The following is a 25,773-nucleotide window of genomic DNA, read 5'->3' as shown; positions in this document are numbered from 1 at the left end:
TTTGTTATTAACGATTTTCATTTTCATTAAAAGGAATATTTTAGTGATTCGGCTATTATACTCCAACCTTTACAAAATGTGAGTAAATCATTATTGTTGCTTATTAAGAAAATTAAGCAAACTTTTTTTTTTTACTTTAACAAAAGGAATATTTACGTTGATTAAAAAAATAGCTAAATAAATGTTGCATTTTTTGGTAATAAAATTTTATTGATTAATTTTTTTTTCAAAAATATCATGGGAAAATTGAATCGTGAACCCAATATCGTGAATCAAATCAAATCGTGAATTGAGTGACTTGTTACATGCCTACTAAACAGAATACTTCTATTAGCAGAGTTTAAAGACTAGAAACATTACTGGCAGTTGCTCATCAGTCTCAACACAAAATGCTTAATATATCAGAGCCCCTGTCATTAAATTCACCTTAGACACAGTCAAAGAGGTGCAGGTATTTTATCATGACACAGGACTTTTAACAGTCTGCAGGGAACCCTCATCATCTTTCATAAAGGGAGGCTTGCCATTATAATCCCACATCTGGTGTGCATTACCATCCCATGCAGCTCTGACTCAAGTCTGGATCTCACTGAGCACCTCACCCTCTCTTTGTGTCCAAAAACCATAAAAGCACCCAGAGTGATGCTGCTTACTGCTTACAAGATTGTTGCACATATATTACAGTTCATGTTAAAGAGGACTGTGGAAGAGAGATGCTGTAAATAGTTCAATAATTCAGAAATGTTATGTTTTTTACTGTAGGATTTACTGACAACTGAGCAATCTAAGTAACTGTTACAAAAGCTCAGTTGTGGGAAATCTGATACTGAATGTCTTGAGCTGTAAGTGGTCTGCTCTGATCATCTTATCGACCGAGACCGACAAGGAAAACAGAATATCAAACATTCCCACTCTTACCGATACAATTACATCATGAAGTAACGTAGGGTTATATGGTTCAGATCAGATTCTGTGTAGATAAACAAGAGACTGAAGTAGAAGTCTTCATTATTTGCTTCGGATTTCTTTCAAAGGGTTTGTCTCATTTGCTTATGAAACATTATTTGCTTATGAAATTCATGAATGTGATTATTATAAAGGGAAGAGTGTGTGTTCAGAGACAAGAGCTACTAGTGTGAGAGTAAAGCAAACAAGTGAGATTACATCATACTCAACTTGTACATTTAAGAAGAAGAAGAAATATGTACTTATAAAATTATGATTATTCAAAGACCACTGAAGTGCCACAAAGCACAATACAGTATGTACTTGATCAATGAACTGGACACATGTGACTAAAAAAGACTGAGAGTTGACTGTTTCTCAAAGTAGGTCACTGCGTCTCTCCCTTTTTGTCTTTTGCACACCAATATGATCTCATGCTTGCAAATTCATAACAACTGACAACTCACTTTGCATAAAAAGCTACACAGGATAACATTAGAAATCAGAATGGGGCTCGCTAGGCTAATATCTTTTCTAAAGCTTTCATATGAAATCAAAAGAAATCCAATTATTATATATACACACACATCCACACACACACACACACACATCCATTACCTGTAGCTGCTTATCCTGTTCTACAGGGTCACAGGCAAGCTATGTATAACACACAGTGGGGCTAAAAAGTATTTAGTCAGCCACCAATTGTGCAAGTTCTCCCACTTAAAAAGATGAGAGAGGCCTGTAATTTTCATCATAGGTACACTTCAACTATGAGAGACAGAATGGGGGAAAGAATCCAGGAAATCACATTGTAGGATTTTTAATGAATTAATTGGTAAATTCCTCGGTAAAATAAGTATTTGGTCACCTACAAACAAGCAAGATTTCTGGCTCTCACAGACCTGTAACTTCTTCTTTAAGAGGCTCCTCTGTCCTCCACTCGCTACCTGTATTAATGGCACCTGTTTGAACTCGTTATCAGTATAAAAGACACCTGTCCACAACCTCAAACAGTCACACTCCAAACTCCACTATGGCCAAGACCAAAGAGCTGTCAAAGGACACCAGAAACTAAATTGTAGACCTGCACCAGGCTGGGAAGACTGAATCTGCGATAGGTAAGCAGCTTGGTGTGAAGAAATCAACTGTGGGAACAATTATTAGAAAATGGAAGACATATAAGACCACTGATGATCTCCCTCGATCTGGGGCTCCACGCAAGATCTCACCCTATGGGGTCAAAATGATCACAAGAACGGTGAGCAAAAATCCCAGAACCACACGGGGGGGACCTAGTGAATGACCTGCAGAGAGCTGGGACCAAAGTAACAAAGGCTACCATCAGTAACGCACTACGCCACCAAGGACTCAAATCCTGCAGTGCCAGACGTGTCCCCCTGCTTAAGCCAGTACATGTCCAGGCCCGTCTGAAGTTTGCTAGAGAGCATTTGGATGATCCAGAAGAGGATTGGGAGAATGTCATATGGTCAGATGAAACCAAAATAGAACTTTTTGGTAAAAACTCAACTTGTCGTGTTTGGAGGAGAAAGAATGCTGAGTTGCATCCAAAGAACACCATACCTACTGTGAAGCATGGGGGTGGTAACATCATGCTTTGGGGCTGTTTTTCTGCAAAGGGACCAGGACGACTGATCCGTGTAAAGGAAAGAATGAATGGGGCCATGTATCGTGAGATTTTGAGTGAAAACCTCCTTCCATCAGCAAGGGCATTGAAGATGAAACATGGCTGGGTCTTTCAGCATGACAATGATCCCAAACACACCGCCTGGGCAACGAAGGAGTGGCTTCGTAAGAAGCATTTCAAGGTCCTGGAGTGGCCTAGCCAGTCTCCAGATCTCAACCCCATAGAAAATCTTTGGAGGGAGTTGAAAGTCCGTGTTGCCCAGCGACAGCCCCAAAACATCACTGCTCTAGAGGAGATCTGCATGGAGGAATGGGCCAAAATACCAGCAACAGTGTGTGAAAACCTTGTGAAGACTTACAGAAAACGTTTGACCTCTGTCATTGCCAACAAAGGGTATATAACAAAGTATTGAGATGAACTTTTGTTATTGACCAAATACTTATTTTCCACCATAATTTGCAAATAAATTCTTTAAAAATCAATGTGATTTTCTGGATTTTTTTTTCTCATTTTGTCTCTCATAGTTGAGGTGTACCTATGATGAAAATTACAGGCCTCTCTCATCTTTTTAAGTGGGAGAACTTGCACAATTGATGACTGACTAAATATTTTTTTGCCCCACTGTATATATATAAATAAATATAAATATATAAAAAGATATTGAGATTGATAGGATTTACCTGAGGGCAATCCTTGATGTAATGGCCCTTATTAAAGCAGAGATGGCACAGGTAGTTCGGTGGAGGTCTCTTGCTGGGCTTGCGTGGCTCAGAGGTCAGGGAGAGGTCGGAGAAGTGGTCCGTTAGAGAGTTCAGCCCGTCCACGATGTTGTTCAGAGAGCCATATGGAGAAACGCTTTTATATAAGCCATTACTCAGGGCCTGTGCATGAACAGAAAACAAAAGGCACACTCGTTATAATTAATTTACTTAATTAAAAAAAAATTGCCAAACATGAGGTAAAACCTTGCACTGGAATATTGTCATACACACCATGCGATGTTCGACTGTGATTTTAAACCTGCCTCATAGTATAAATCATATTAGTCATATTATGTCAGCAGCCTCATAAAATAGGAGCAAAAAAGGGTAAAAACAATTACATAATGCTTGTATAACCACAAACCAGTAGGGGGAAAAGTACTCAAATATGCTGAACAACATGACTGCTCTGAATTACACTCAATCTACTAACTTCACAAAGGCACAGTGAGCATTCGGAATAAAATTAAACCTCACTACTTTTGCTCCTGCAGTCAGTCTGGCTTCTCGAAAAGTACAATCATGATCCCTGCTTTAGCCTGAGGTGTGTTAGAACCAATCATGATCCCTGCTTTAGCCTGAGGTGCGTTAGAACCAATCATGATCCCTGCTTTAGCCTGAGGTGCGTTAGAACCAATCATGATCCCTGCTTTAGCCTGAGGTGCGTTAGAACCAATCATGATCCCTGCTTTAGCCTGAGGTGTGTTAGAACCAATCATGATCCCTGCTTTAGCCTGAGGTGTTAGAACCAATCATGATCCCTGCTTTAGCCTGAGGTGCGTTAGAACCAATCATGATCCCTGCTTTAGCCTGAGGTGCGTTAGAACCAATCATGATCCCTGCTTTAGCCTGAGGTGCGTTAGAACCAATCATGATCCCTGCTTTAGCCTGAGGTGTGTTAGAACCAATCATGATCCCTGCTTTAGCCTGAGGTGTTAGAACCAATCATGATCCCTGCTTTAGCCTGAGGTGCGTTAGAACCAATCATGATCCCTGCTTTAGCCTGAGGTGCGTTAGAACCAATCATGATCCCTGCTTTAGCCTGAGGTGCGTTAGAACCAATCATGATCCCTGCTTTAGCCTGAGGTGCGTTAGAACCAATCATGATCCCTGCTTTAGCCTGAGGTGCGTTAGAACCAATCATGATCCCTGCTTTAGCCTGAGGTGCGTTAGAACCAATCATGATCCCTGCTTTAGCCTGAGGTGCGTTAGAACCAATCATGATCCCTGCTTTAGCCTGAGGTGCGTTAGAACCAATCATGATCCCTGCTTTAGCCTGAGGTGCATTAGAACCAATCATGATCCCTGCTTTAGCCTGAGGTGCATTAGAACCAATCATGATCCCTGCTTTAGCCTGAGGTGTGTTAGTGCGAGAATGTCACACACACAAATGCTACAAGGTCTGGAGGCGAATAAACTGCAGGAGTCGTGTCTATTTCTTGAGAAAAGAGTTTTACTTTGGATTGTCTAACATTGTCGATGTCTATAATATTGTGGAAAACTTACATTTGGCACGTCGCAACGAGAGGTGTGCAGTTCTTATAAACGCAAGACGATGAACAGCTCTTGTCTTTTAGCCAAATTCTGGACATGGGCTAGATAAAGTCAGGCTACATCAAGCACACTTTATTAAAGCTTTTCCTCTCATGATTCTACATCTGCCTGTCATTGTTTGTCCTGACCGCTAGAACCCAACTTATTGTTTCTGTGACAGCAATCTATAACAACAGTTATCAGGAGATGACATATCCCCCTGGCCCCCACTCCAAATTTTCCTAAGTTTAACTGGTTGCCACAGAAATATGGAAAAAATAAAAAAATAAAAATCACAGAAATCTCAAAATGTTAAAAAGGCACAACTCCTTGAATCACTTAACATAACTGTCAGGGTTTGTGAAAAAATTCCTAATAGTTTTCGAGTTATGCTCTGGAAACTAAAATGTTTACAGACGGACGGACAGATGGACGGACAGAGCGATAGCTATATCTCCCTGCCTCATATGCCGGGGGAATAATAAATAAGAGTTACACATACTAACCTCAAATTTATTCAGACTTGTATCACCTACACTTACATAAATAACTTCAATCTTCTACTAAGTTGGGACAAACAAATAGATATCATCATCATCATCATCATCATCATCACATAAATAATCTGCACATACTGTGTGTGCATGCACACGTGTGTGCACTTCCCATTACTTAATAAAAGCAGTATTGTATTAACCATATAAATATAAATTATCCAAAACAAATACTCTAAGCATAAATGTGAGTTTAGATTTTTTTAAATCTAGAGCAGATGTATGACCTGCATCGCGACATACAATATTTCAAACAGCCTACACAGCCTGAGCAGCATAATTAGTGCCCTAATGCTGATCGTTTTTAAAAATATACACACAACTCATCGTCGACTTAAAAAAAGGAAAGCGTGACAAAAGTGTTCCTCAGTGTAAGGATTATGATGTCAAATAAAATATATAGAAAGTGTACATGTTATTGGAGTAATAATACAATAAAATCAGATGTTTTACGAGTGTGATAAACTTCAGTCTGTACAGAAGTAGCTCGCAGTGAGAGCAGATGGCCATCACACACTTCATCTAATAGAGGAGATGTCTCTTCTCTGCTCTCTCACTCAGCAGGAGAGCCTCTCAGGGGTTATTCCTGCCCTGCTATATCATACTGAGACTCCTTACACACACACACACACACACACACACACACTTAAAAGCATGCACATGTATATATGCATGCAAACACACACTTAAAAGTATGCACATAGGCACGCACTTAAAACATGTACACAGGCACACATATGTACATATGCATGCAAACACACACACATATATATACACATACATACACAGCTGTTGCTGTAATGAGGCCTTTGATTAGGTGAATGCTTTCTCAGGAGTTGAAGTGTTGCTCTGTGCACTTCACTGATTTTACAGAGCTCACAAACGGCACTAAACCCTGCTGACTCTCATCTGGAGCACGTTTGAAGTGAAGGCCACTATTTCCACTACCCATCGAAAACAGTCTGAAAACTGATCCAAACCTAACTGACCTGAACACAAAGTAAATTAACACTGACATCGCAGCCATAAAATCATCTGGTCCTAAACTGCTGTGGTTAAAAAAAAACAAAAAACGCTGGTATATTTAAAACAGAATACATGCAGGAACAGAAAACAGGTCTGAAACAGTACAGTAACTGAAACTGACTGAATCACTGTAATTTTCACTGCAACTTTCTCCCTGTGCATCACCCCCCCCCCCACACACACACGTGCCAAGTTTCAAAAATTAAAAAAACATACTTCAAACATTTTCAAACATCTGTTATCCTCTTTTTTTCATAAGGAAAACATTATTATCTAAACATAAAGCATTTGAATCATCTGGAATCAATTATTTCTCTTGACAAACAATTTATACCACCATCATCATCTCAAAAGCATCTCTACAATCCGATGTTTATTCATGAAACTTGGTCTTTCCCTCCACAGTGCCAACAGTAATAATGTATTGCACTCATCTTCTGAGGCCCCGATGTACAGTTCATACCAACAGTTGCTTGTCATTAAGCAATCGACTGTATAATCAAATTTAGACGCCGTTTAATTTAACTGGTCATCAGGCCAACTTTTTTTAGACCGTGACAACTTTTAGTGCATTACATATGAATTAATAAGGTCATGTTGTTTCACATGCTGCTTTATTCAGTAAAATAATGTGCTTATTAAAGAATCGTGTCCACACTGACTATAGATTACATCAGACCAGCAGTTAGACGTCTTCAACACAGATATATAGATTCAACTCTGTCATTGCACATGTCACAGGTACAAGGCAACGAAATTCAGAGTGCATCTAACCAGAAGTAAATAACATAAGTATAATATACAAATACAAAGGAATTACAGTATATGGAATGGTATATAATGATCTCATCTCATTATCTTTAGCCGCTTTATCCTGTTCTACAGGGTCGCAGGCAAGCTGGAGCCTATCCCAGCTGACTACGGGCGAAAGGCGGGGTACACCCTGGACAAGTCGCCAGGTCATCACAGGGCTGACACATAGACACAGACAACCATTCATACTCACATTCACACCTACGGTCAATTTAGAGCCACCAGTTAACCTAACCTGCATGTCTTTGGACTGCGGGGGAAACTGGAGCACCCGGAAGAAACCCACGCGGACATGGGGAGAACATGCAAACTCCACACAGAAAGGCCCTCGCCGGCCACGGGGCTCGAACCCGGACCTTCTTGCTGTGAGGCGACAGCGCTAACCACTACACCACCCCAGTATGTACAAATGTGTGATATAAAATGTACCATAGTGCAGTGGTATAGATATTTGCAGTATATTAAACAAAACACCTTTATTTTTTATTAATCCTGTATATATATATATATATATATATATATATATATATATATATATATATATATATATATATCATCATTACTGTGAAACGACAAGCCTGAAACGATGAATAATGAACATACTACTAATATAAGGTCGTTCTGGAGCCTTGTTGTTAACTTAAGAGTGATTTTTCACATTTTTCTAAAGCAGGCCAAAACCCTGTGACCTTAACCCTGTGACTAATTTACTCAGGGAGGTGTTTGAGGTTGCTGAACATCTCCATAATATGCCATGTTACACTACCGTTCAAAAGTTTGGGGTCACCCAGACAATTTTGTGTTTTCCATGAAAAGTCACACTTTTATTTACCACCATAAGTTGTAAAATGAATAGAAAATATAGTCAAGACACTTTTCTGGCCGTTTTGAGCATTTAATCGACCCCACAAATGTGATGCTCCAGAAACTCAATCTGCTCAAAGGAAGGTCAGTTTTATAGCTTCTCTAAAGAGCTCAACTGTTTTCAGCTGTGCTAACATGATTGTACAAGGGTTTTCTAATCATCCATTAGCCTTCTGAGGCAATGAGCAAACACATTGTACCATTAGAACACTGGAGTGAGAGTTGCTGGAAATGGGCCTCTATACACCTATGGAGATATTGCACCAAAAACCAGACATTTGCAGCTAGAATAGTCATTTACCACATTAGCAATGTATAGAGTGGATTTCTGATTAGTTTAAAGTGATCTTCATTGAAAAGAACAGTGCTTTTCTTTCAAAAATAAGGACATTTCAAAGGGACCCCAAACTTTTGAACGGTAGTGTACATTCTAGATACAGAAAAGTGAAAAAACAACCAAACAAAAAACGCTATGTATGTTAAAGCTGGGTGAATTTTAATTTATTTCCCCATTTAAGACAAAGCCCATCAGGGACTGGATAAATCAGAGGCTGTGCAGTTCGCTGAGTCGGCTCATTAATGAATCAGTCAGTGAATCAATTAGTCTCGGTGTGACTCACTGACTATCATTCTTCACTGGGTTCATAGCGAGACAAGATTTCATCTCGAACTGTTTAAACAAGGTATTACTGATAGATTGTTAACCGACGGCAATAATAAAACAAGAGTTAAGCGGGTGATTAAAGTATTTTTTCGGTTTAATTGTCAATACGATGGATGTAAGCTAGCTGTTTAGCCATGACCAAATGATTCATTAGACTCTTCAGAAACGTCATGGCGCTGCTTATAGACTCCCAAAGCTGGACACACCAGGCAAAAAAAAAAAAAAAAAGACTGACATGAAGTTTTTACGGCAGTAAATATATAGTGAAAGGCCTACCTCGTTGCGCTGCAGCTGAAAGAAGCTGTTGAGATAGTTGGAGCTGAGCGAGGAGCTGAGCTCGGCTGCTGCAGGGGTTTTACTGTAGCTCAGATCCGGATGGCCAGAACTCGCTTCAGGTCGGAAAGCATCGAAAGCGCTGGTCTGGTGCGTGTCTTGTAAAGAAAGATAAACCCAGTTTAAAAGCTGTGCGGGTTGGTACACCGAGGTGCTGCTGTCAATGGCAGACAACAAGCTCATCTTTAACTGCGGCTAACTTTCTCTCCTGCCACAGCCACTTGTTTTACACTACTTGCAAAAGGCTAAGTTTATAACGGCGCGTCCCGGGCTTTTCCTCACCCCACAACTGAAATGTCGCCCTTCTCCCCGCTCGAAAAGCGATATTCCTCGCTTGGAATCCCTGTCAGTTACTTGTTAAGTTATTTCTCTAACATGTCATAACAATAAAAACACTTTTTAGCCTGTTGTTCGCGGCCCGTTAACTCTCTTTATTTGCACAGCTCCAGCAAGGACCTCATTGCGTATTCAGTAGGTATCTGTGTGCGTCATCAGCTGCGAAAGCCAATCAGCGCACGGAATATAAAACATGCGCATGCATATTAGTCAGACTTGATCATGATTGGCTTCTATTAAATACTTATTAAATATTCATACTGGCAAGCTGTTAGGGCATGTCAACACAGAATCTGAAACAACGCAGGAATTGTAGTGCAGAGTCTATTAAAAAACTGCGAGTCATATACATAGGTTATTATGTTTATGGAGTCAAAATCTATTTTTAAAAAAGTGTGCTTATAGACAATTTCTAGGACATAAAAAGCTTTAATTATTTGATTAAAAAAAAGCTGAGATCTAATGTTCTCATACTGGTTTCTGGAAACATCACAGTAACAAAATGAAACTCTTTCCAAAAAAAAAAAAAAAATCTCCTTGAAGCCATTGACGATGATTGTTTACATGTTCAAAATAAACTAACAATGAATAAACAAGCAGAAAACAAGAAAAGCAAAACAGCATTTGCAATAAGAACACATAAAAAGCCACTAAATTAGAAAATAAACCATAAATAATATAGGTAATAATAATATATCAAAACAAAATACAAACAAGGACGCACTAAGCAGTTTTGAGTTTACATGTCCGAAAAGGAGTGGGCTGAAGTAAAAACTTATTTAATCCCACCCCTCTTCTTTAGTCAATATAAATTGATTTTCTAGCTTCCTTATATTATATACACACACTACCGTTCAAAAGTTTGGGGTCACTTTGAAATGTCCTTATTTTTGAAAGAAAAGCACTGTTCTTTTCAATGCAGATCACTTCAAACTAATCAGAAATCCACTCTATACATTGCTAATGTGGTAAATGACTATTCTAGCTGCAAATGTCTGGTTTTTGGTGCAATATCTCCATAGGTGTATAGAGGCCCATTTCCAGCAACTCTCACTCCAGTGTTCTAATGGTACAATGTGTTTGCTCATTGCCTCAGAAGGCTAATGGATGATTAGAAAACCCTTGTACAATCATGTTAGCACAGCTGAAAACAGTTGAGCTCTTTAGAGAAGCTATAAAACTGACCTTCCTTTGAGCAGATTGAGTTTCTGGAGCATCACATTTGTGGGGTCGATTAAATGCTCAAAACGGCCAGAAAAATGTCTTGACTATATTTTCTATTCATTTTACAACTTATGGTGGTAAATAAAAGTGTGACTTTTCATGGAAAACACAAAATTGTCTGAGTGACCCCAAACTTTTGAACGGTAGTGTATATACACACATACACTGTATATTACTTAAGAGTAATTACTGCATTATAACAGCCTTGTTGCTGGCTTTAGGTGTGTAATTTCACAGATTCCACTCATCAGGAAAACAGACACATAAAGCAAATGGTCCTGTTTATTTAGACAGAGGAGAGATTTCTGAGTAGTATCCAAACAACTCCTGAGTAAATATACTACAACAACAACAACAACAACAACAACAGCTATCACGTTTTAAATCTGAGGTTACAGACACAAGTAGCAACATGAATTTTTTTGTTGTACTTAAATGATAAATGATTACCATATTCATGATTTAAAAACAAAAATACTAAGACAATTAAAGTTGGTAAAAATATGCTCTCAGTTTAAATTTCCAGATGAGCTCAAATCACTTAATATATACACACTTGTGTAGTTTAAGATGCATTCCTATTACAGACAAATAAATCAAAGCAGCAGGAATATTAAATGGTAACCATCATACACACACACGTGGTTAATAGCCAAATAAACCTGGTAGCTCTACTCCTGATAAACAATGCTGCACTTTAAGCTACTTCCAGAGAGTTTTGGTATGTTATTCATAAAAGAAATTAAATTACATAAACTACTTGAAAACATGGTCTTCATGTAGTAACAATGCATCATATCCAGAGTTAGAATAAACCTATTAAAGGTGTATTAAAGTGATATATCATCAGATATCAAAAATACTGTCTGACTCAACAGCATGTAGCTCTCCATACTTAATGTTTATGCTCCACCTTGTGGTGTTGTAAAGCATCTTTCTGCCTCAGAAAATACCGTATATAACTTATGAGAATGAGATGATTTAAAAAAAACTACTTATAAGAAAATCTAATGGTTATCACATAATGGGAAAAATTAAATGTTATTATATTATATTTTTCCCATTATGTGATAACCATTAAATTTTCTTTTGTGATAGGAAAGTCCCAGCAAAAGTGAAAGGTAAGATGTATAAGATAGTAGTGAGACCAGCTGTGATGTATGGATTGGAGACCATACCCTTAACGAAGACACAGAAGGCAAAGTAGGAGGTGGCGGAATTTTGTGATGGGAGTGACGAGGTTGGGCAGGATAAGGAACGAGCACATCAGAGGGACAGCACATGTGGAGAGCTTAGGAATTAAGCTAAGAGAGATGAGACTAAGAGGGTATGGGCACATCCTGAGAAGAGATGCAGAGCATGTGGGAAGGAGAATGTTGAGGATGGAGCTGCCAGGCACACGAAAATGAGGAAGGCCAAAGAGGAGATACATGGATGTGGTGAGAGAGGATATGAAAGTGGCAGGTGTGGTAGAGAAGGATGCAGAGGACAGGGAGCAATGGAGACGAAAGATCTGCTGTGGCGAGCCCTAATCAGGAGCAGCCAAAAGAACACAGCAAATTCCTCAGTGTTGAATTAACACTTTCAGAGTTAATTTGTGTCCAATTGGACCTATATAAACACAGTAGGGTGTTAAATCAACACTCTGGGTGTTAATTCAACACTGGGGATTTTGCTGTGAAGAAGATGATGATGACTTGTGTTTAGCAATTATCTTAATTTTATTTCAGCTGAACACAGATAAAACAGAAGTAATTCTATTTGGGGAAAAAAGATGAAAGACTCAGGATTACCACTATTCTTGACACAAAGGGGATTAAAACAAAAGATATGGTTAAAAATCTTGGTGTTTTCATTGACAGCGAGCTAAACTTTGACAGTCACACACATGAAAGCAATCACTAAATCGGCATTTTATCACCTAAAAAACATTTCCAAACTAAGAGGACTTATGTCAAAAAATGATCTGGAAAAACTTATACATGCCTTCATCTCTAGTAGGGTTGACTACTGCAATGGCCTTTTCACAGGTCTGCCAAAAAAGACCATCAAACGACTTCAGGCGATTCAAAATGCAGCGGCTAGAGTTCTCACACGAACAAAAAGAACAGAGCACATTACTCCAATTCTAAGGTCCCTTCACTGGCTTCCAGTAAGCTACAGAATTGACTTTAAAGCATTGCTGCTGGTGTACAAATCTCTAAATGGTACAGGGCCCAATTACCTCTCTGATATGTTGCAGCGGCCTAACCCGATCAGATCTACCAGATCGCAGCAGCAAAATTTACTGGTAAAACCAGTTGTTAAAACAAAGTGTGGTGAAGCAGCTTTTAGCTACTATGCAGTCCAGCTATGGAACCAACTCTCAGAGGACATCAAAAATGCTCCTGCTGTTGGCAGCTTCAAATCTGTTCTCAGATGCTTTCTGCTAACTGATAAATATCATCATCTTTGGCGGCACGGTGGTGTAGTGGTTAGCGCTGTCGCCTCACACCAAGAAGGTCCGGGTTCGAGCCCCGGGGCCGGCGAGAGCCTTTCTGTGTGGAGTTTGCATGTTCTCCCCGTGTCTGCGTGGGTTTCCTCCGGGTGCTCCGGTTTCCCTCACAGTCCAAAGACATGCAGGTTAGGTTAACTGGTGACTCTAAATTGACCGTAGGTGTGAATGTGAGTGTGAATGGTTGTGTGTGTCTATGTGTCAGCCCTGCGATGACCTGGTGACTTGTCCAGGGTGTACCCCGCCTTTCGCCCGTAGTCAGCTGGGATAGGCTCCAGCTTGCCTGCAACCCTGTAGAACAGGATAAAGCGGCTAGAGATAAAGAGATGAGATCATCATCTTTACATGTTTTAAACTTTACTTAACTTTTATTCTATTTTATTCTGCTGTTTTTACTGAACTTTTACTTCATTTTATTATTTTATTTCTACTACTGTTTAATTCTTTTTTTTTTTCTCTCTTCTTCCCCCTTTATTTTATGTAATTTTATTTTCTATTGTTTACTGTTTTGCCTTTACCTCTGTAAAGCACATTGAACTGCCACTGTGTATGAAATGCGCTATATAAATAAACTTGCCTTGCCTAATTATATATTATTTAACTTCATACACACATCATAAATTTCTTTCTGTATTAATTAATTTCATCCATCCATCCATCCATCCATTATGGATCCTGTGCAGGATCATGGGCAAGCTGGAGCCTATCCCAATTGACTATGGGCGAGAGGCAGGGTACACCCTGGACAAGTCGCCAGGTCATCGCAGGCCTGACACATTTTACACACACACCTAGGGTCAATTAGCCTAACCTGCATGTCTTTGCACTGTGGGGGAAACCGAAGCACCCGGAGGAAACCCATGCAGACACGGGGAGAACATGCAAACTCCACACAGAAAGGCCATCACCGGCCACTGGGCTCGAACCCAGAACCTTCTTGCTGCGAGGCAACAGTGCTAACCACCATGCCACCCTCATTCATTTCACTGATTTGCAAACATTTTAAATGATTCATTCATTCATCCATTCATTCATTGGTTAAATAAATACAGAGAGCATGAAACAGGTCCAAAGAAATAATCAGGGCTTTTTGAGAAAATGTACTCTTAAAATATCTGAAACATAACCTGAGCAATAACAACACACAGTCATTGTTTAATCATTTTGTTGTTGTCAGGAAAAGATGCCAAAGCAAAGAACAAATCTCCAAAAGTGTTTATTATTATAATTAAACTAATACAGTGGTATGCAAAAGTTTGGGCACCCTTGGTCAAAATTGCTGTTACTGTGAACAGTTAAGCAAGTTGAAGATGAAATGATCTCCAAAAGGCATAAAGTTAAAGATGACTCATTCCCTTTATATTTTAAGCAAAAACATTTTTTTTTATTTTCATCTTTTACATTTTCAAAATGATAAAAGGAAAAGGGCTTGAAGCAAAAGTTTGGGCACCCTGCATGGTTAGTACCTAGTAACACCCCCTTTGGCAAGTATCACAGCTTGTAAACACTTTTTGTAGCCAGCTAATAATCTTTCAGTTCTTACCTGGGGGATTTTCACATATTCGTCCTTGCAAAAGGCTTCCAGTTCTACAAGTTTCTTGGGCTGTCTTGCATGCACTACTCTTTTGAGATCTATCCACAGATTTTCAATGATGTTTAGGTCAGGGGACTGTGAGGGCCAGGGCAAAACCTTCAGCTTGTGCCTCTTGAGGTATTCCGTTGTAGATTTTGAGGTGTGTTTTGGATTATCGTCTTATTGTAGGACCCGTCCTCTTTTTAACTTCAACTTTTTTACAGATGGTGTGATGTTTGCTTCCAGAATTTGCTGGTATTTATTCAAATCCATGCTTCCCTCGACCAATGAAATGTTCCCTGTGCCACTGGCTGCAACACAACCCCAAAGCATGATCGATCCACACCCATGCTTCAGAGTTGGAGAGGTGTTCTTTTCCTGGAATTTGCCACCCTTTTTTCTCCAAACATACCTTTGCACATTGTGGCCAAAAAGTTCTATTTTGATTTCATCAGTCCGCAGGACTTGTTTCCAAAATGCATCAGGCTTATTTAGATGTTCATTTGCAAACTTCAGATGCTGAATTTTGTGGCTAGGATGCAGGAAAGATTTTCTTCTGATGACTCTCTCATGAAGGTCATATTTGTTCAGGTGTCGCTGCGTAGTAGAACAGCGCACCACCACTCCAGGGTCTGCTAAATCTTTCTGAAGGTCTTTTGCAGTCAAACAGGGTTTTTTTTTTATTTGCCTTTCTAGCAATCCAACGAGCAGTTCTTTCAGAAAGTTTTCTTCATCTTCCAGACCTCACCTTGATCTCGACTGTTTCTGTTAACTGCCATAATAACATTACAATCTGAGGACTCAGCTACCTGAAAACACTTTGCTATGTTCTTGTAGCCTTCTCCTGCTTTGTGAGCATCAATTATTTTATTTTTCAGAATGCGAGGGAGTTGCTTAGAGGAGCCCACGGCTGTTGATTTTAGGGACAAGTTTGAGGAGTCAGAGAATTTATACAGCTTTGAAATCTGCATCATCTGACGTTTCCTAATGAAGAATTTGAACAAGCCACAGCTCAATAAGCTAATTAAGGTCTGGAACCTTGGTAAAAGTTACCTGAGAACTCAAATGTATTGGGGTGCCCAAACTTTCGCATGGTGTTCCTTTTCTTTTTTCATTCTCCAATTGTACAAAACAAAAATAATACACAAATCTTGCAGAAAACGCTGAAAAGAAATGTCGTCTTTACCTTTATGCCTTTTGGTGATCAGTTCATCTTCTGCTCACTTAACTATTCACAGGAACAGACATTTTCAGTAAGGGTGCCCAAACTTTTGCATGCCACTGTACATAAAGTATACCATGACATTCAGGGTTAAAAGCGAACACTTCACTCACTTGAGGAAACAAAATCAGAGTAGAATTACAGGTATTACACACACTCTGGAATAATCAGTGCAATTTTTTCAAAGTGGATTCTCAAGTCAAATGTGATGAAAGACAGATCCCCTCTGCTAGAGTGAGTTCTGTAACATAGCAGACGATTTCCTTAATTTGTATACACAGTAGTCATGTGATCGCTAAAACAACCGATTCCACACGTTCTCAGTACAAACTGCAAAAAGGACTGCAGAAATATATTTATCGATTTTAAGCATTTTCACAATGTTTGTTATTTTAAAAACAAAACAATATTTTCTTAAATTGTATGATATTAAAAACCTTTTGTGTTGCCAGGCTAAAAGGAATAATTCCATTTGAAAGAAATTAAACAACAAAATGTGAAAATAATGCATTAATAAAATCCATCCATCCATTATCTGTAGCCGCTTTATCCTGTTCTACAGGGTCGCAGGCAAGCTGGAGCCTATCCCAGCTGACTACGGGCGAAAGGCGGGGTACACCCTGGACAAGTCACCAGGTCATCACAGGGCTGACACATAGACACAGACAACCATTCACACTCACATTCACACCTACGGTCAACTTAGGTGGCATTTACATTAGACCGTATCTGTCTCATTTTCGTCGTGGATGCACTGTCCGTTCACATTAAAAAGCCGGGAAACGGGAATCCGCCAGGGTCCACGTATTCAACCCAGTTCGTATCTGATCCGGTGCTGTGTAAACATTGAGGATACGAGGAAACGCAGTGCTGAGCTCTAGCTGACGTCGTCATTGGACAACGTCACTGTGACATCCACCTTCCTGATTCGCTGGCGTTGGGATCACACACACAGCGGCTCAGTCCCGAATCACTGCTCGTGCGCTTCACTCGCGCACTCTGTGAGCTGCGCAGGGCCGGAGTGTGCACCCTCCAGAGGGCACTCGCTGTTCAGGGCGGAGTGATTTGGAGCGCAGGAGGAAGCGCTGAGCTGCACTGACGTTTATTTACACATTTCAACCTCCTTCAGGCGCTTAAACTCAGTGAGAACATGAACATCACAGCCAGGTGTGTTTATCTGCTGGAGAAGGTGTTCGCTTGCCATCCTTCCACTTGCAAGTGGTGAGTGACTTGCGCATGCCCGATATGCACTGGAATCATGTGACGTGCCGTCTAATTAGTCATGTGATTAGCGTATCCGTGTATTGGCGTTGCTGTGTGCACGCGAATCGTGTATTGGCGTTGCTGTGTGTACGCGAATCATTTTAAAAACGTTAATCTGATGATCCACTGATACGGTCTAATGTAAACACCACCTTAGAGTCACCAGTTAACCTAACCTGCATGTCTTTGGACTGTGGGGGAAACCGGAGCACCCGGAGGAAACCCACGCAGACATGGGGAGAACATGCAAACTCCACACAGAAAGGCCCTTGCCGGCCACGGAGCTCGAACCCGGACCTACTTGCTATGAGGCGACAGTGCTAACCACTACACCACTGTGTCGCCCGCATCAATAAAAACTAAAATAAAAAAAGAAGAACTGAGGGAGGGGGTAACATTCTGAGGAAAAAAAAAAGAAAAGATTAAAAGTTGTAAACTCGTGAGAAAAAAAAATATCAGATATAGACTGACATTATGAAGTCATAAAGTTGCAAGAAAAACTCAGAAATTCCAAAATTAAAAAGTCAAAAATTTATGAAGGAGGAAAAAAACCCTGGACATTCTCTGAGACAACCACATGCTCTTTATGCTTTTATACTGCACGATCAAGGAGGGAAGACTGTATTTCTTATAACTCTCAGCTCAGCCGTGGAGTCTGTGGTGCGATGACATTGATCCAACCTTGCAAAGTAAAGATCTGGTTACTTGACAACCCCCCCAAACACACACGCAATTGTTTTTCCAAGTTTCTTTCTCGTAAATTTGTGACTTTTTAAATTTCAGAGAATATCTGATTTTTTTTTCCTTGCAAATATTTGACTTTAACCTCAGAAATTGAGTTGTTTTTTTTTTTTTTTCAATAGCCCTAATACAGTGTCATTCTTTTTCAGGGTTTTTTTTAAGCTCTTTTTCAATCTTACTTTTTTTGCTGTGTGACCTTTCTATGCCGAATGATTTTTCATGTGTAACCTATAACTGTAACCATATTTATAAGCTTTTCCGCAGACATTGCACTCAAAAGGTTTTTCATTTGAATGAGTCTTCTTGTGCTTGTTTAGGATATAAATCCGCTTGAAGCTCTTTCCACACTCTCGGCATGCGTACGGTCTCTCTCCTGTATGATCTCGCTGGTGCACTCCTAAGTCGTACTTGTCAAAAAACCTCTTATCACACTGGTCACAAGGAAATGCCCTTTCCCCAGCATGTCTGCGCAGATGGATTTTCAGATAAGCAGGTTTGGCAAACATCATGCCACACTGATCACAGGCGTACGGCCTTTTTCTGCCGTGCCCTCTCCTGTGGTCACTGAGAAGGTCGTACCGTTTGAACTCTTTTCCACAAGTTTCACAGCAGAATATTTCTTCACCCTCGGCGCGTGATATACAGCGATACTTCGTACGTTTCTGTGCCTTTCTCTGTTTGCGTGTGCATTTCCTGTCTGTATTTGAAGCATGAAGCTTTACTTGAGCAGCATTTCTTTTTTTATTTAAAAATGTATTTAGACACGTGTTTAAGTTTTCTGGACATTCTACATCACAGTCATCGTCTTCCATTTCAATTGGAGGAATCAGGCCATGTGGTAATTTTTCATCACCCTGACGAGATGCTTCACTGATTAGTGTCAGTCTAGAGTTGTCACGCTGTTCCTTTTTAATGAATTCATTCATCTCAGTAGACTCTTCTTTTATTTCTTTAAATTGAGGACGAGGCAAATATTCGGGCTGAGGTAGATCCGACTCCTGTTTAACTCGTACAGAGCAGCTCAAGTCAGAAGCCAGATCGATAGTTTGCAACAACAAGATGCCATTTGTAGGTGGTGCACGTTGTGTGTTTTGTTCTGTTTTTATCTGATGTTGGCTCGGTGCAGATGGCAAAACAGCCTCCATGCCTCTTAAGATGACTTAGTGTTTCTTGAAGTGTGGACGACTGCTGTTAGCTCCTCATCTCTTACTTCTTCAGCCATCTAACAGAAAAAAGAAATATATATATAATACACTTCTAAATACAACTGCATGCACATCATCCTCATCCATTTTAAATCTTCTTGGTAATGATGTGAATAAAGACAGGCACTTCAATCAAATCAAATCAATCAAGCAAGCAATAAGACAACACAAAATGATATGATATAATAAGCTATATTATTTTTTTTGCAGTCCGGTTTTCATCAAATCCTGCGCTCTGATTGGCTGGCGAGCGAGTCCGTATCCTACGATACGGACCCCAGTTACAAATCTCTGGCGACTCACTTGTTCACAACAACAACAAACATAGTAGCAATTTTTGTCAACATTTATCTTTTTTTAATAAGATTTATTTATAAGATTATCAAAAATCTTATAAATTTTTGCCAGCATTTCTCAGGAGAACAGCATTAATTTTACAGCATGGATAGTGATAATGACAGTGTTCACAGTGAAAGCGAGTTTTACTACCCTGAGGAAGAAGAAATAAAAGAAAACATTTCAGGAGAAAGCTAAAAACCTGGAACTGTTGCTAAGGCCGAGCAAAAACATGGCTGAATCCTGAATGACTCAATTTTGTATAAATAGAGATCTTGCAGTCACGTGACCGGAAAGTACACAACCGCCATCTTGTCGGTCAAAAACACCGCTGAGTACTGCTGCACTCGTGTGCAGAATGGATCAATTTCAACCGACGGACTACACGGCTCACTTTTCTAATGAACAGATAACTAGATATATGTCTAAAATAAACGATCTACAGATTAGTGACCCTTATGGCTTACCGGACGGAGTTTTCACGACCGGATGTTGAACTGCCAGCGGAATACCCAGACGTGTATAATTACCTCATTAACTTTCCCTCGCTGTTCAGTGGTGAAGCACTGCGTGCTTATAAATCTCTGGACAGTTATCTTTACAGAAATTCAGGATTTGTCAGCGACTCAGATGTGGCATCTTGTAAACAAGAATCCTCATTGGATGGGTAAGTCACTTAAGTATTGAGTATAGCACTGACCAGCCGATTATAGAATAGAATAAGGTAATTCCAGCTGTAATTCCAAATCGTCCGTCTTGTTTACATGGATCTGGCGTTGGAGAGGTAAAGGCTTAGCAGTGGAGGTTTGAGTGGCTGTTTTCTGAGCTTAGTCAACAGGCCGGCTCTGCAGCCTCACTTTTGCTTCCGCTCCCGGCGCCGCCTCCTTCGCTTTGCTTCCGATAACAATCCACGGAGACCCCGATGGTCTCACTATCTCGTCCGGAATGTTGTGCATGCGATGGAAATCGCTACAAACTGTCATTTTCTGCTGGAAACCAATGTCCAGTAAGTCCATATGGTTGTAGTGGATATTGAAGTCCGGTACAGACGAACAACACACAAAAATACACACAAAAAACATAAAAACCGTGCATAGGTAGGGAGAGCTTGTAGCCGCAGCCGTTGTAGTAGAATTGTATATAGTAGGGTTTTCCAGAAGAAAAGGTAGAAGTAAAAGCAGAAGTAGAACCAGAAGTAGAAGTAGAAGGTGGAATATGGCGTTTGACCGACAAGATGGCGTCTGTCACAATCTGGATCGGCTGTGACGTCACATGCAAGTGCTCCATAGGGGACTACATAGGCGGCAAAATGTAGTTTTTCCCTGCCATGGAAGTGCACTTGTATACCGAGGAGGAAGCAATTTGCATTACAGCCGTGAATGAGGATTCAAAATGGCGACTCGGCTCAGTTTTCCCTTTCGGGCGCTCTCGTTTTCTGTTAGAATTTGGTAAAGAAAAAAATAAATATATTATTTACCACCTTAAGGTCAGTCCGTATGGTGAAATACCGTGACCTCGGCCTTGAATACTGACCTCGGCCCAGAGGGCCTCGCTCAGTACTTTCAAGACCTCGGTCATGGTATTTCACGATACGGACCTCCCAGCTGGTAAATAACACACACACACTTTTTTATATATATATATATGGCGGCACGGTGGTGTAGTGGTTAGCGCTGTCGCCTCACAGCAAGAAGGTCTAGGTTTGAGCCCTGTGGCCGACGAGGGCCTTTCTGTGTGGAGTTTGCATGTTCTCCGTGTCCGCGTGGGTTTCCTCCAGGTGCTCCGGTTTCCCCCACAGTCCAAAGACATGCAGGTTAGGTTAACTGGTGACTCTAAATTGACCGTAGGTGTGAATGTGAGTGTGAATGGTTGTCTGTGTCTATGTGTCAGCCCTGTGATGACCTGGTGACTTGTCCAGGGTGTACCCCGCCTTTCGCCCGTAGTCAGCTGGGATAGGCTCCAGCTTTATGCGACCCTGTAGAACAGGATAAAGCGGCTACAGATAATGAAATGAGATATATGTGTCATTACATACATATTAATATATTTTTTAAAATGCTCACAGGAGCAAAGAGACAGAAGGCTTCCAGAGCAAGAATACATTCACTTCCAGAATTATTGGAACCTTTCAAGAGAAAGGCCAAAAATGAATTAATAAAACTAATATTACATATCTGTGAGTGGCAAAAGTATGTGAACATCTAGCAGTTAATTTGAAGGTGAAATTAGAGTCCAGTGTTTTCAATCAATGGGATGACAATCAGGTGTGAGTGGGCACCCTGTTTTATTTAAAGAACAGGGATCTATCAAAGTCTGATCTTCACAGCACGTTTGTGGAAGTGTATCATGGCACGAACAAAGGAGATTTCTGAGGGCCTCAGAAAAAGTGTTGTTGATGCTCATCAGTCTGGAAAAGGTTACAAAACCATCTCTAAAGAGTTTGGACTCCATCAATCCACAGTCAGACAGATTGTGTACAAATGGAGGAAATTCAAGACCATTGTTACTCTTCCCAGGAGTGGTCGGCCAACAAAGATCACTCCAAGAGCAAGGCATGTAATAGTTGGCGAGGTCACAAAGGACCCCAAGGTAAGTTCTAAGCAACTGAAGGCCTCTCTCACATTGGCTAATGTTCATGAGTCCACCATCAGGAGAACACTGAACAACAATGGTGTGCATGGCAGGGTTGCAAGGAGAAAACCACTGCTCTCCAAAAAGAACATTGCTGCTCATCTGCAGTTTGCTAAAGATCATGTGGACAAGCCAGAGGGCTATTGGAAAAAATGTTTTGTGGACGGATGAGACCAAAATAGAACTTTTTGGTTTAAATGAGAAGCGTTATGTTTGGAGAAAGGAAAACACTGCATTCCAGCATAAGAACCTTATCTCATCTGTGAAACATGGTGGTGGTGGTAGTATCATGGTTTGGGCCCGCTTTGCTGCATCTGCATGGTGTGAAGACCCTATTGTTTTTCAAAGGATTATTATTCTTATTATTTTTCTGTCGCGTTTGGCCTTATTTGAGGCATTTCCCATGCATAAAAACTCATGAAATTTGATGTACACATCAGTCATTGTCACTGCTACTCAGCCACAAACTTTTGGCCCCGGGCATGGCCCAGGGACTTCATAGCGCCCCTTTTCCATTTCCCATTGAAATGAATGGGTAGAACTTTGGAATGATGTCATAAGGCCATTTGGAGTGAAATTACACATGGTCATTTTTAACGTACTCCTCCTAGACGGTTCATCAAATTCATGTCAAACTTGGCAAACATGATGCCAAGATATTGCTGAAGTTGAATTGCTAAGGGATTTTTGGTATGTTGTAATATGTTGAAATATTATAACATATGCCAAGATATTGCTGAATGCTGAACTTGATATCTTGTAATATGATTCTAATTCTCTTTAGCCGTTATGGGCCTGTCTGGTATAGCGCCACCAACTGGCCAAGGAAAGAATAGGGTTTTGAATATGTGTGTTTTGACACATGATGAATTTTAACATGCTCCTCCTCGACGGTTCATGAGATTCATGTGAAATTTGTTATACGTGATGCCAAGATGTCGCTGATATTAAATTGCGAAGGGATTTTTGATGTAATATGAAATAAATAAATGTTCTTAAAATAAAACAAGAGACTGTCTTGGATATAAGAAAATTCTACAACCCAGAAACAGATGGGAGCTCCACTTTAAAGGCCTCTGCATGCTCTTGCGACAAGGCTTTCGCAGATAGCTTTCGCAAACAGTTGTAATTTATCGTTGAGCGGGGAGTAATAGGCGTGCGCGATGTTATTCACCGCCACAACGCAAGGGGGCGCAAAGTTGCTAGGAGTAGTTGGTGGGTGTGGTTAGTGGAGTGTTTATCCTCCGGTTACTTATAATGACTAGAACTGGAGTCGTATAGATGTACGTACTTCCTCACTTCCTCGATCTACCGCTCTTCGTGCTGCTCCATCTTTGCTCGTGTTTTTAAAAATGGCGGTTGTGAAAACAAACCAAACCGGGAAAGTAGGGAAGCGGAAGTGCGTGTACAGAGGATGTAGAGTGGACCAATCAGAGCCCTCTTGTCTGTGACGCTGTCTGCGAGGCTATCTGCGGTGGTCACAATTTTTGGGAGGTGCGCGCAGAGCGTCTGCGAGGGGGGGGGGGGGGGGGGGGGGCTTCGCAGACGCCATCTGCGAGGACTGGGTTGTCAGCATAAATTGGCCTTTAGGCAGTGCCTAAATCTATATATTAGTGATCTGCCATCATTGTGCATTTTGTTGCAGACATATGAAAACTCTGCATGTACACACACACGCACACTGCAGACACAGGAAAGCTAAGATGACTTAAGATTACAGCGTGAGATAGAGATAAGGAGGAGACACGTATAGTTTTGTACATATATAAATGTACATTTTCACACCACAGAAGCACACACACACACACACAATCTTTGTCTATCTCTCATCCGTCAAGCAATCATGGCATTTGCAACATGCACATCACCTTTGATGAATATATGACATGTGACTGTTTTGTTGGGTGGCGGAATGTCCTGGGTTGCGGAACCACACGTGCGAGGGCCCGTCGAGGCTGCTAGCGGCTTTAATTTTATTTCTTCTTCCTCAGGGTAGTAAAACTCACTTTTGCTGTGAAGACTGTCGTTATCACTATCCATACTGTAAAATTAATGCTATTCTCCTGAGAAATGCTGGCAAATATTTAAGATTTTTGATAATCTTATAAAGAAATCTTATAAAAAAAGATAAATGTTGACAAAAATTGCTACTATGTTTGTTGTTGTCGTGAACGAACAAGTCGCCAGAGGTCCGTAACCGTAGGATACAGACCCGCTCGCCAGCCAATCAGAGCGCAGGATTTGGACCGCGAAAAAAATAATAGTAATTATTCCATCAGCAAGACTAGAACTTGGTAAAACAGCTCTCATATCACATGCACCAAATGTCTGGAATGACCTCAAACACTTTCAATCTAATCTAGAATCACTTCCATCTTTAAAAGGTTTTTAAAAGTATTGAATGTCAACTCTGACTGAACAGTGTAATTGTTTTTAACTAGGTGCCCTTTAAGTGGTGTCTGTATTAGCTTATTTGTCATATTAAATGACATGTCTCGTTTGTGTTTTAGTATGTATAGTATGGGATTTGTGGTGTAGTATGTAACTGTCTTGTTTTTATGTATTTTGAAACTTTTTGCTGCCAGTCTTGGCCAGGACTCCCTGGGAGAAGAGAGTTATTGTAACTCAATACCTGCTATACCTCAAGTGCCCTTGACTGTTTGTTTATTTGAACCAAATTTATGTGTGTGTATGTACGCATGTATACGAGTGTTTAGTCTACGTCTAGTTCATATCTAGAGTGTTTATACTGTTTATATTGTCTGAGTGTTTAGTCTATGTCTAGTAGTTCTTATCTAGCGTTTATACTGTTTATTTATACTGAGTGTTTAGTCTATGTCTAGTTCCTATCTAGAGTGTTTATACTATTTATATTGTTTGTTTTTTCAATTATTCTATTTTTATTTATTGCATTGCCTGTTTGCACCGTGGGTCAGAGAGGACTGAAATTTCATCTGTGCTGCATATCCAGCATGTATAGCATATTTGACAAAGTTGACTTGACTTCAATGGGACTTTTCCTGGTTAAATAACTTATTTTTATGGTAAAAACGGCTTCCTATAACCGCCTGGTTCTGAAAACTGCAGTTTACAAGAAAAATCATGATAAAATTGATAGTTTGAGACAAGCTTGTAAGGCAGCTACGTCACTACTCCGCCTCTCTCAGGTGTTTTCCGCCGCCATTACAGCCGCAGTGCATTATGGGATATGTAGGACAATAAAGAATACGTGTGGGCTGCGTTCAAAAACCGTCCAGATAAAGGAAGCTCTGAAGGCAAACATTTGATTCGGACTGGGTGCCTTAATCTTTTACATTTTGGACAAATCTTTAGTAAATGAAAGCAATCCCTGATTAGTGATAAGCAGAGAAAACCCTAAAATAATAGAAATAGAAAGCGAGTTTACAGAGGGAAATGATTTCTAAAAAGTGAACCGCGATATTTTAGTGTAATACAGCTGAGCACAGGAGCTGGACATCCACTGTAAGGGTTAGAAAAGCACTGATCGTGTATAAATCACTCACCAGTGGTCATGCACACACAGCAAGCGGCGTCCTGTTTACAGTATTTATTCTGTGGCTCCGTCGTCAAACTGACTTTCTATCAC

The 25,773-nt window shown here is 40.3% G+C and overlaps 2 protein-coding genes across 2 annotated transcripts in view; both read right to left on the bottom strand.

Annotated features, from left to right (window-relative positions):
- Positions 1-9,598, bottom strand: part of zcchc24 (zinc finger, CCHC domain containing 24) — a 73,965-nt gene extending 64,367 nt beyond the window's left edge. The window contains exons 1-2 of the mRNA XM_060925953.1: positions 9,085-9,598; positions 3,274-3,474 (exon numbers count right to left, since the gene is read on the bottom strand). Coding sequence (XP_060781936.1) covers positions 3,274-3,474; positions 9,085-9,324 — 441 coding nt within the window. The 5' untranslated portion in view covers positions 9,325-9,598. The remainder of the gene's footprint in view (positions 1-3,273; positions 3,475-9,084) is intronic.
- Positions 9,599-13,467: 3,869 nt separating this feature from the next.
- wu:fj13e08 (zinc finger protein 480) lies at positions 13,468-25,740 on the bottom strand. Its single transcript, XM_060925952.1, has 2 exons — positions 25,691-25,740; positions 13,468-19,216 (listed from the first exon to the last, which is right to left on the bottom strand). Exon 2 carries the CDS (start codon positions 19,137-19,139, stop codon positions 18,195-18,197), a length of 945 nt encoding a protein of 314 aa, XP_060781935.1. The 5' UTR covers positions 19,140-19,216; positions 25,691-25,740; the 3' UTR covers positions 13,468-18,194.
- Between the last annotated feature and the right edge of the window lie 33 nt (positions 25,741-25,773).

Source organism: Neoarius graeffei, chromosome 7 (genome assembly GCF_027579695.1).
Source record: "Neoarius graeffei isolate fNeoGra1 chromosome 7, fNeoGra1.pri, whole genome shotgun sequence".
Taxonomy (NCBI): domain Eukaryota; kingdom Metazoa; phylum Chordata; class Actinopteri; order Siluriformes; family Ariidae; genus Neoarius; species Neoarius graeffei.
The sequence above is the reverse complement of the archived record's forward strand: the minus strand, read 5'-3'. Positions and strand labels throughout refer to the sequence as shown.

Excerpts from the sequence above, each read along its gene's own strand:
- wu:fj13e08 (XM_060925952.1), bottom strand. The coding sequence starts at position 19,139 with ATGGAGGCTGTTTTGCCATCTGCACCGAGCCAACATCAGATAAAAACA.